The sequence below is a fragment of the Amblyomma maculatum genome, chromosome 1, assembly GCF_055883805.1.
Source record: "Amblyomma maculatum isolate TAMU_Amacu chromosome 1, ASM5588380v1, whole genome shotgun sequence".
Lineage (NCBI taxonomy): Eukaryota > Metazoa > Arthropoda > Arachnida > Ixodida > Ixodidae > Amblyomma > Amblyomma maculatum.
The window spans coordinates 372,866,646-372,878,921 of record NC_139344.1 but is presented as its reverse complement, the minus strand read 5'-3'; the positions used below and the strand labels follow the sequence as shown (position 1 = coordinate 372,878,921).

Here is a 12,276-nt window from a genome sequence, read left to right as displayed (position 1 = left end):
CGAATTAAAACAACTGCCTATAAATGAAAACAGAGCTACAAAACAAAGTGCTTCAGCATTCATCTCATGTAAAGGTGTAGACATCAAGAGCCTTTATGCGCAGAACCTACGCTACAATTTTACTTGAAATATGACATTACGGAATTTCAGTTCACATATCTCTGCTGTGTTCCAAATCTTCTTAGGTATAAGCCCTCATTATACCACGTGTACCGCATTATGGAACACATGTGTAACGTGTCGGGTTTGCGAGTAGCATGAAGTCTTCCGCGCGAGCTTCAATCGATCTTAATTACTCACAACTCGAAAGTAAATTATTCAAAGAATAAAGCAGTGCGCATACAAATAAACCGCGTCAGGCAATTCTCAAGCACGTATACGTCTTTTTGACAGAAAACAGCAGTACGCGTGTAAGGTCATGCTGAGAATTTGCCATGGCGCACACTTGTGCGGGCCAAAGCAGGGAAAGGCGTACCTGTGAGAGGTAGGTCATCATGGACAACTCGTCCACCTTGGGGTTGACCATCTCCTCAGGCGTGACGAGCTGCGGCACGCCCAGCCATTCGGAAGCCAAGTCCATGGCTTCCTTGGCATTGCGCTGGGCGTTCTTGGGGTCCCAGCTGGCCCAGTCTGGGCACAGGCCTGGAGCAAGAGCATCCACCAGGGCACCCACAGCCTGTGGGGGAAAGGTAAAACTTGGCTATATTTCGCATCACCGGATGTCAAAGCCCGCACTTTCGCCGCTACTAATGAGTCGCTTACTTAGTTTAAACCTAAGCCTGTATAGATGACATAACATAAACGAAGCAGCCTACTTGAGGATTCACAAGAAGTCTTTACTCTTATAGTTTATGCGTGTTGTTGTGCTAAATCTCCGTATTTATTAGTTCAAGTTTCTAAATTACTTCCTAGGGAGCAACTTCCCCGTGCCATCGTTTCACTTCCAGTACCTATTAAGGGACTCCGTACACGTGCGGGTATAACTATTACCACACAGCGATACTATTACTCAGGGTGCACTGTCATTCATATCAAACACCCGTAGAAGAAGTTACGAGATTTTCCCATGGTGACTGAATAGGGTATACGAGTAAACAATTTTAACGCAGCATTTCACGTCGCGTAGATGTTGTGGCGGGGCGTCACCAAAGCCAACTAGTGCGCCAGTTGGACAGAGGAGCCAGCCAAAGCAGAAGAATATAGATAATCGGGAATTGAACTGAAAACATTTTACCGCTACAACTGCATCGCTGCACTCTGTGACGCGTACAAGTCAATACACTCCAACTCAGTTCATATCGTGCACGGTTTGGATGAGAGCAATACCGCGCGAAGGTCCAACCTCAACTAACCGAGGTCAGATGTCAAACTGGACCTAGGGCGCGCAATAGAAGTTCTCTCTCATTCTCACCCTTGCCCATTCCTTCCTCTACAGTCTTTATCTTTATCTGGCACGCCTCAGTCGCTCATGTGCTCATTTGAAGCATTATCTTCGGCTGAATCACTGCAGCTGATTTCACATAGCTAAACTTTTACGAGACTCGTGCGCTCATGGACCAATCTGTTGCAGCGCTGTTTTGCGACCCAGACGCCTGGTGCTTATACCAGCCGGGCGGATCACGCACGTTTCCTCCTACTTTCAAGTTTCTCAGACGAGTGGCTCGCTTGACGAAGCCGTAACAAATTATATCCAAAAATATGAACACTCTGTAAGCTTTTGCCAACTCCACAGATATATCGGCGTTTACTTAGCCTACCCTTTCGTAACACAACAAATGTATCAGTTCACCTTTGGCACTCGTGCAGTCTTCGTGCTACAACCCCGTGCTACAACACTGTTCACCACCGTACCTGTCCGTCGTTCCAGTCGGACGTGAAGTTGTTGATGGGCTTGTCTGGCAGCTTGCTCTGGATCCATCGGAGCAACCGCTGCTTGGGCGACGGGCCACTCTTGTCGAAGGCCGTGTCGTCGTCGCCCTCCCACATGGGCAGCGAGATGGAGTAGTGCAAGATGAGCGTCCATATCAGACCCATGATCAGCTTCAACTTGCAGTCCACGATGTCCGAGCTGTCTGCAATGCAACGAGCACACAGAAGCATCGAGGCATCTGGTCAGTGTGCGTGCTGGCCTTTGAAATGCTTACGGAACTAGTCGAAGGTCTGCCGCACAGCTTGCTGGTTCATGTCTACAAAGACCATGCGTTTGTTTAACTCTACGGACGGAATCTGCCTATCTTAAACTGCAGGCGGCTCGAGGAAGTCGCAAAGAAATCAACTTTTTGAAAAGTGCATGGAGTTACGCGTATGATGCAAAGGCACATGTTGAGACAAGATTTCGAAGTTAAGTACTGTTGTGACCCCACTTGGCTTCTTGTCACCTAGGTGATGAAATACAACTGGCCATATTTTATTGTAACAACTTGAACGCACACAAACACACTCTACCGCGGTTTTACTTGTTCAGGAGAGCAGAAAGTTGGGCAGGTTGATTAAGCATGGCTGAAAAAGGGCGGAAGATATACGCGCACGACATATGTCGCCTCTCCATGTCGTCATCTGTTGTCCGCGTTTCCCTTTCGAGCCTTTTCAGCCGTACATCCATTAGGAAATGTTAAAAGGCATGCTTACTTTCGTTGGGTATAAAAGCATGCAACTTTTACCAAAGCCCCGCCGGGGTGGCGCAGTGGTTACGGCGCTCGACTACTGTTCCCAAGGATGCGGGATTGAATCCCGGCCTCGGTGGCCGCTTGTCGATGGAGGCGAAAAGCAAGGTGCCCGTGTGCTGTGCGATGTCGGTGCACGTTAAAGAACCTCAGGTGGTCGAAATTTCCGGAGTCCTCCACTAAGGCGTATCTCATAGCCTGAATCGCTTTGGGACGTTAAACCCCAAAACCAAGCCAAAACCAAGCCAAACTGACGGAAGTCACGCGGGAAGGAGAGTCATAATATAGCTACCCACGAAAGAGCCACGCAGACTTGAGAGGGTCGTGTGATCTCGATAACTTCTCTAACAGCTCTAAGATTTTTGAGCTCTAAGGAGCGCTACGTGACTTTCCCAGTACGCTCTGGCTGCATGTCCATTTGCCTGCTAAGTGAATTAATTCGAGTACAGTTCGTGGTTAAAGCAGCACATTTGTCAAGAGTCGCATATAATTATCAGCAATGTGCATATATGCCAAGTATGCCACACTTGCCCCAACGTGGCCACTGTGACTTTTTTCTTTTTAAATATAACATCTGGAAAGGGAACGCTGCAGAATAAGTTCTGACATTTGCGAGAACGCCTGCAACAGGCTTACCCGTAGCAAGTACGCAGACAAGTGCTTTGCTGATTAACCAATTACAAGATTCAGTAATGAATTAAATGAGTAATTAGCTTATTCCCCTAAATAAAGTGACATCAATTTGTAAGTAATTAATAATAACTACGCAAGCAATTCATTTATCAATTATTTAAAATTATTAATTAACTACATTAGTAAATCGCCTTCAGGATGTAATGATCCAATAATTCCTAAGTATTTGACCAATACACGAAGTTAATTGAATCGTTCAATGAAACATTAACCAATTAAATTTTCATTAGTAGACTAAATGGGTAATTAACTAATTCACCTAAATAATAAAATGCCCCATCAATTTGTAAGTAAGCAATTTAAGCAATTATTTCCTCAAGTTAATAAACCGATTAATTCAACATTTTGGAGACAATAATTGTTACAAACATTTACATTATTACTTAATAAAGTACTGCATTAATCATCCATGCAATGAATGATTAACAGTTAGTGCGGAAAGGCTGTCTATACGCACACTGTTCACACACTGCCGACTATTCTGGTGACGTCACCCATGAGCCAAGAAATTAAAAAAAAACTGACACCTCCCAACAATGCATGTCTTCAAGCAGCCATGTCTTGTGTATACTGTAGGCAACATAAAGTGGTCGCAACTACGAAGGTTACGAACAGGAGCGTATGGCGTGCAAAGGTAATTTTTCGACGTATATCTGAATACCACTTTGTCGACAAAAAAAAAAAGAAAAAAAAAAGAAAAAAAAGTGAAAAAGTTAGGCATATACTATAAATGAATACCGATCTGTGACGTAAGCAAAATGTGGCGGCGTTGCTGTAATCAGACTATGCTGACAGAGGGATCTTGAAGTGTAGCCTTTCTGCCCATAAAATTGCATACATGAAGCCAAAAGTTTCACATTGCGCCTATGATGTCGTCACTCGGTGCAGAGTAACCGTGTACATCATAGAACAGATTGTGAAGTATGAAATTTTATTTATTATAAACTGGCATGGGGCATTTTTAAAACACTGGGAAATGTATGGGGTATGAAAACTATGTAATTAAAACATACAGAAATAGTTTTCCGATTTTAGAAACTGCCAGTAAGTGTAACCACTAGTTAGAAACCCGCAATGCTTTGGAAAGTGTTACAAAGTATGCTACGTTATTTTGAAGCTGCTTAAGGTTTTAAATGCCCAAATAAATGCGTTTTGTGAACATAATCTGAAACGCTCATTATCCGTTATGTGCTTCTCGCATTCGCGCACACTTCTTGTGGTGCCCGACACGCTGCCGCTCACTCTACCTACTCCCTTGAATACTGCCGCCCAAACAAAATACAGACTTTTACGCTGAAGACAGTCCTCGCACAGCACGATAGACTAACCGCGCGCAACAAAAGGCGACCCTTGTCTGCGCCACGTGGTCTGCTCCATCATGGTCTGCTCAGACAGGTCGCTTTTTCGGACGCCGGCACGGGCTCTCGGATAGAGCGTCGTCTGGGCCGGCCGCCGTCTGCTACCTGTACAATGCGCCGTTCTTTTTTCTTTTTTTCGTTGCCATGATGTTTGAGCAGTCCTTTTATGCTAATTAGAAGCGCAAATTGTCCATGCGATGGCGGCTTTAAACTAAACTACCATCGCATGGGCTATTAAATTTACCGTCGCTTACATATGCATTGAGGCTTACATCGCGTGTAAATAAATATTCATGGTTCGATCGCTGTCATGACTGCACTCTGGACTCATGCTCGCGTCCCAACGCATAGCTACACATGTTCTCATCAGCGCGTCGTATCATTAATTTTTTATCAATGTTAATTGAAATGTCAGCCTGAAGGCACTTTCGCAATTACGTTTTCGCCCTTTACTCTTACTGTATAAAGCCAGAGTTTTGTGTCCATCTTTCTAAGCACCAAACACGTACCCAAAAGTGTAGTATCGCTCAATATGGAACAATTCTTTGAATATACGAACATTTTCGCGACTTAAAAACGGTGCCACTATCTTCGCCAATGGCCAGCTGTATCTAAATTATTATTTCCAAATTAACATAATTAAAGGTTCAGCTACTGTGAGCATTTGGCAACTATCAAGTATGACGTTTTCGAGTGTTAAAAAAAAAAAAAAGAACAGCGGGATGGTGCTGTCTTTCGATTGTTATTTTGCTGTGAAGGTCTGGTATGCGTGCGTCCGAGCGAGTGGGAGCTCCGCTAGCTTCGAGAGGAGCACGGTACACAGTAGAGGGCTAGAATAGCCCACGCCGAGGACTTGAACGCGCGGTGCCGAAAGCCAGCAAACCAGCGCCACCAGGCGCTGGATGCTCAAAGCAGGCCTCACGCTGCACACACTTTATATTTGGCGCGGTTTCGCTCGAGTGCTTACGCTCGCGCGCTTTCACTTGCGCGAGCGCCCGGGAAAATATTCAGGCTTGAGAGCATCATTAAGAGAATTACACGGCCGAACATTTATCACGGCTGTGTGGAAGTTTTCACCCTAAATACTAAAACTGTATTAAGCTATTCTAAAACTACTTAATTGCAATAAATGTTACTTGAGTAATTATGCTAAATACGTCCCTATTTTCAGTATAGTCGCAAGCCGCAAGAAAATGGTATATTTGTTTTTTATATTTATTTTCACTCATAGCTCATTAGGCGTGAAACATATTGTACGGCTGTAAAGAAAGCCATGCAACGGACATAAAAAAAAAAAAAAAAAAGGAATGAGAAATCAAAATGCATTGCATTCGCGTTGGTTTTCTACACGCGGCCCCAGTCCGCTCGCGCCGTTTCTAAACACGTCCAGCTCGAGCGCGCAAGAACGAGCGGTTCGCGGCTGCCTCATCGCTGCTTGCCCGGCTCGCCAGTGCTCGTGCTAAATTCGGAGACACGCGCCTCAGCGGTGGAAGCACACCGGACGGCAGAAGCGAAAAGCGAGCGACGTCGCCGAGCGACGTATGCGGAACTATCCCACCCTTGTGCCTCCCACCCACACTCCTTCCTCTGCCTTTGCCGTTTCAGGATGCAGTGGGATCCCGCAGAGCCGTCAGTCATGCCCAGGAATCTCTACAGCCTCTTCTTTTTTTTTTTTTTTTTTTGCTTCGCTCATTTATTCTTGCTTTGCTCATTTCTCATTTCCCCAAATGTCCCTCTTAAGCATTAAAAAAAAAAAAATGCTCCAAGCGTCCAGTTTCACGCGAGACCGAGCTGAACCGGTAGCTTCAACTTTTTCAGTGGTTAGAGCTCTCAACTGCAGGGTTGAAGTCTCGATCGCGGTGGCCGCTTTTTGATGGAGGCGAAAAGCAAGGCGCCCCTATATATATTGCGCGTAACGTAGCATCATGCTTCAGCTTCTCGTGAAAGTTGTCGCGTTTATCCTCCTAATGAACGCATCGTAAGCGCATCCGCTACCTTTGATGTCGAAGAGTGCAATTTACCGCGGGATAAACGCAGCACATTATTATGGCCACAAATCTGATGTTGGTAGTTAGTAATAGCAAGCGACATTTTTTTTTTTTTTTTTTAACGTGGAAACAACTGCACCACTTCTTTTTTTAGTATAAATACTTACGCCACATGACGGACCACTGATAAGGATGAGGAATCCGCGCCAATACAAACCAAGCCTGGCAATACGGTGTTACCGTCTTCGACCAGCCGCATTAAGCAATTTACCAAAGTTACTATACTCCTAAGGTCCGCTTTGAATGGCGCGAGTTAACTCACACTAGGGAACAACTCACTAGGGCTCACATGGGCCCAACCTTGCCGTAGTGAACGTGTTAAAGTGTCCCTTTATTTTATTTATAATGTACACCTACCGTATTAGATATTTATTCCACCAGCCTTACTTTTCCTCCCACTGTCATTAATTCAGTTTTCATGAACGTTAGGCTCTGCTTAATGAACACATTCCCCGAATCTTTAGTTTTGTTTAAATAAAAAATCGCGTTCATTATGCGAGTCAGTAAGGTATGGCTAACCACAAGGTATATAATTTATTGCCCCCCCCCCCCTTTTTTTTTTTTTGCGTCCTGGATCTAAAGCATTCGGTTACCTCTCAGATAATCAAGACTTCCATTCTGAAATATGCATTTCTTTCTTTATTCGCTACGCTGAAGAACAAAGAGAATGTTTATCTCACATGGAAGCAGCTCCCGTAATAATTTTGTGAGGCGTAGAGAAATAGTTCTCTAATCTATTTCTAATCTAATCTAATCTAGCTGGTACTGAGTTCCAGCGACTACCTTCAACGAACACGTTCAACTGCACACGCGAAGTGCAGCACTGCATCACTGTGACGCCATTTTGAGCTGACAGGAGACCAAGGAGCGCCATGTCAGTTGAGTAAGGCTGAGAAAGTACATTAGACAAGCAGTGCGGTGTAGCAAGCAGCTGAGCTCCATGTAAGGATGGCGGGTGCGCCGATGCCACGCGTCGAGCCGCACCATCAAGTTTTGTAAGCAGACTTAACCAATATGAATCGCGTTATGACGTCATTTCCTGCTGCTCTTGACTGTGCCGCAGATGTGGTTGCCATACCGGATGCCTTAGGAGAAGATATTCTCCGTCGCGTTTTGACGACGTTGCACAGATAGTGCGTGGCCTGACAAGAAAGCTTTTGGCACGCTTGCACGTTGTCATCGACGGATGTGGAAACACCCGGCGGCGCTATAGTGCTCGTCTCGCGGTGTTATTCACAATTTGGCATCCGATGGTACGTGCCGTGGCGGCTTTCATTAAAAAAAAATCGTTCTTTTTTTCTTTTCTTTTATAGCTCTTTAGGCCGATGTGGATGCTTAAGGTGGAAAGAAAGTGAGGCACGGAGAAGTTGCCTCGAACAGAAGGTCGACTATACATGCTCAGGAGAGATAAATTACGCAGCTGTAAATTGCGTCTCTAGCATTTTATATGCACCATGTATACGTAATCTGTACATGTCATGTATGTATAGAAAACGTTGGCATAATTCTGGCGGCAATACTAGGCGCAAAGAGGCCAATTTATAAACGTGCGATTCGAGAAAGCCCACTCACCAGGCTATCACATCAGCATTTTCAGCGTTCGATGTTCCGGAATGCATTACATAATAATAATAATAATAATAATAATAATAATAATAATAATAATAATAATAATAATAATAATAATAATAATAATAATAATAATAATAATAATAATAATAATAATAATAATAATAATAATAATAATAATAATAATAATAATAATAATAAATGGGATCACCTTCGATGTTGACAACCTTCAATCTTGCCACTTATAATAAGAAATACAAAAGGTAAATATTTATCTTTATTTAACTAATAGCATAATCATCATGCTTCATAAAAAGAAAAGAGAAATTGCCTGCCTTCCTGTACAGTAGTATGCACGGCTGTCTAGAGCGCCCAAACAGCATACTTTGGCTGTACGGATGAAGCCTACCGATGAAGCCAGCTTTGGAACAACAGCCAGCACCTGAGTCTGCAACCACGCCGATGACACTGATCTCACCTTTATTGCCTCGCCAATGAATGTGCCGTATAGACCGCTGAACCGAAACAGCGTGATAACACGCGAAAGTTTCGCACGCGGGTTAACTTTTACGCGCAGAATACATTTTCTTCACCAATATGCCAGCACATTTTTATTGCCCTTCGTGCTTCGCGATTTCATTTCTGGTGCAATTTTCATTTCATGTTTTGGCGATTTGCCATTGTCGCCGGCGGCTGCTGGATATTACGGATATCGTTGGCTTTTATGTCGCGGAATATGAGCATTCAATTGGCCGAACAGCTTAAGGAAAGAGGTGAAGGTGATCACTCCGGCCAAGTTTTGTATTCAGAGGCTACACCTCACATAACGTGCAGATATGAAGATTGCCTTGTTGCAGTTTCCTCGTGAACCTGCTGCCAAAACGCGAAGAAAAGGAACAGAAAGCGGATAACCCATTCCGCAAGGAATCTATCAAATATATTAACGGGTAAAACTTGCCGCCATTGAAAAATACTTCCTGCTGGTGCTCATAACACACCACGGCCGAAAGCGAACGCGCGCAGTACGAACAACAATAAAATGCGCGCGTATTGCACGAGGAAAGTACGCGGGACTATTGCGCCTGAAAGCTCCCCGATAGATGCAAAATTTTTGTGTTTGCGCGCGTAAAGACGTGTTTACTTTATTTACACCTGGATGACGTAAATAAAGATTTGAATTGAATTAAATTGAATTTTAGTGCGAGAGCGCCCATACGGACGTTGGAGCCGAGCAACGATCTTTGATCTTGTAAGCCTAAATCCTGATTGGTCCGCCGGATCATGACGTCGCAGTCTACGTGTCGTGACGCGTGTAGTATACAAACAGAGCTTTAGTACGGTGTTATCGATCTAATTAGGTTAAACTGCGTATAACCTAGGTTCGGCGGCACGCGGCACCTTCCATGGCGATCGTTGGCTATCATGGCTGCTGACCGGCGCAGCGACTAAGGTTTACTCATTTTTATCAGTGCGCCGGCGTATTCTTAGTTGCAAGCTATCTTAAACAAGGCATAATGGGTAGGCGTTGTTTGTGCTGCCCAAAGTGCGCATTTCGAGCGCTCTTTACAAGCGTGCTGGCGACTGTGCAGTCCACCTGCAGAAACCGCACCGACGTATTTACCTCCAGGTTATTATTATTTTTTTTATAGAAATGTGCAAACATGAAAAAAAAAAAATACCCTGGAAGAGGTTCATGTGCTTAACATGTAAATTATTTTCTCAGGAGCAATACAGTCTTGCGTAGACTCTGGACTTACGGGCGCGTTTCTTATCAGCTGACTGAGTTCCTCGCTTTGTCCCCCCCCCCCCCCAAAAAAAAAAAACAAAAAAAAAAAAACAAGACAAAAACTGAGCACAAAACAATATTAAAAAGAAAAGCACTGGCTTTACTGAAAGCGGAGTGCATCGGTTTTGGTAGCCCCATCGAACTGAGGCAAACTGCTAAATGATTAATTGTTGAGACATAGGACAGGCGTTTGGCTTGCAATGGGCACGGTTAGGCTCATTATGATGGCAATAACGGATGATTAAACTCAATACTACTAACGTTCATCTGCCGAAGCAATCACCTCTGATCAGTTGGTTGTTCTTCCTCTTGTACTGAAAGAAGGACGTGAAGAGTAACGAGACGCGCTGTATCTCAAAAATCTGTGGAATGAAGGGCTCCGATTTTATTTTCATCGCGTGCTTTAAAGCTTGTGCCACGATGTCAGTACTGAGATTCTTGTTGTTGGCCTCTTGAAACATGGCAGGTACCCCCCATGGCGGACTGGTCAAGATGTAGTGTCGTTCACAAAGTCGTTTAGAGGCAAAAGATTGGCGCAAGGCGAGAATATAAATAATCGTAACGATGCAGCTATAAAAATCATGGCTAGAAATTAATAACAATCATAATAATTCTGATGAAAAATGAGCTGGAATAATTTCGAGAAGGAATAACAAGTTAACCTATTAGTTTCTATAACGTAGTCATAGATAATTCCGCAAATAGTGCCCAAAGCAAATCTCTTGACACTCGCTCTGAGATGCTCTCGCTTCTTCGTCTTTATCCAAACCCGACGCGCAGCTACGGGCATATAGTCTGTGAAACAAACCCCGAGGGCCTCATGAAAGAAAAACACGCTTATCAAGAAAATTTATTGCTCTTGCAAGCTTCTTTTGAGTCGTCAGGGAACCCGCTCGATTTACTCATGTACTGTTTCGCGCGACGCGACCACTGAGGCGTACACGATGTGTACATAGGACACACAGGTTTCGTAAGAGGTGCACGCCTTCGTCACGATGTGTTGAGGCGTGTCTCTTACACGACTCTTCAAACATCCGTCAAAGCTTTCCAGCGGTACGAACACGCGACTAAAAATTCCGCCCTTACAGCGGCTTGCACTGCAAGACAGTTATGACTGAAGATGATGCCAGCCTGTTATTGTCGCCCTCGCGCCCTACATCATGTGTTTCGGCATTAAAAATGCGTCTCTCGCTCTACTCTCGCCTCTCTAGTTTCTTATCTCGGCACACTGATTAGCAAGTTAATTGTTTCCTGCGTGCGTGTGTCTGTGCATGAGGGAAGCAGCGGAGCGTGAAAAGCTGCGTGCATGCCTGCGGTGCATGCTAAGTTGTAAGGGCGAGGCCGCTGTTCCCGCGTGCGCGAACGAGAGACTCGGCCAGAATTGTGGAAAGCTGCCAACCTCTGCCAGCTGTCAGTGGTGACTTGGCTGGCTTTGGTTGGCTATCTGGCTTTTTCATATACAGTTGTTCTTCATCCCGTTGTATACCGTTGGCGCCGCCACCGTCGCGGTGGCCACGGGGCTTTCCCTTTTAGTATTACCTCTTTCTTTCTGGTATTCGCTCTCTCTAACCGAGAAAATCAGGCGCTCGTATTTGCACGCATATATGCAGACTCCCTCTTTCGCAGTGAAGGTTGTAAAGACACGTAGGAAGGGCGTGGCCTGCAAGCAGGTTAATCTGAAATCTATTTTGTTTCGGCGTAGAGGCGAATGAGCAAACTGAATGGAAAGTGTTGGAAATGCTGGTTACAACTCTAAGGCACGTTCCCGACATTTGTGAAACAAAACTGAATTGCTATATTTGCCACGGTAACCTTTGTCAGTAACTAAAACTGCCATGTTTCCTTTATGCAAACAGCAGTAAGGATGATCAGCGAAAATCATTGTTGCTTCAAGCCAACCAATAAATGATATTTCCATGAATGCTGTAATCAGCGCAATCTAGTATGACAACAAAGAAAGCGCTTGCGGTGTCGTCTTTCTTGTCCCTGTCTTGAGCGCGCTGTTAATTTTCCAAGATGCTTCACAAACTAGCCAGAATGTGAGTTCTGCTAAATAAATTTAACGCCAGTCAACACATTTTCACGATGGTCAAGTTGGTGCACTGTATTTACAAGTTAGCGCACCTCTCGAATATTTTTGAATAGTTTCGACTCGAGAC

General features: G+C 44.5%; 1 protein-coding gene across 4 annotated transcripts in view; it reads right to left on the bottom strand.

Annotated features, from left to right (window-relative positions):
- The window catches only part of cher (filamin A protein cher), a 106,230-nt gene that overhangs the window by 58,155 nt on the left and 35,799 nt on the right, over positions 1-12,276 (bottom strand). For all 4 annotated transcript variants that reach the window (XM_084591957.1, XM_084591970.1, XM_084591976.1 and 1 more), the window contains exons 3-4: positions 1,852-2,072; positions 476-676 (exon numbers count right to left, since the gene is read on the bottom strand). In XM_084591957.1, coding sequence (XP_084448083.1) covers positions 476-676; positions 1,852-2,072 — 422 coding nt within the window. The remainder of the gene's footprint in view (positions 1-475; positions 677-1,851; positions 2,073-12,276) is intronic.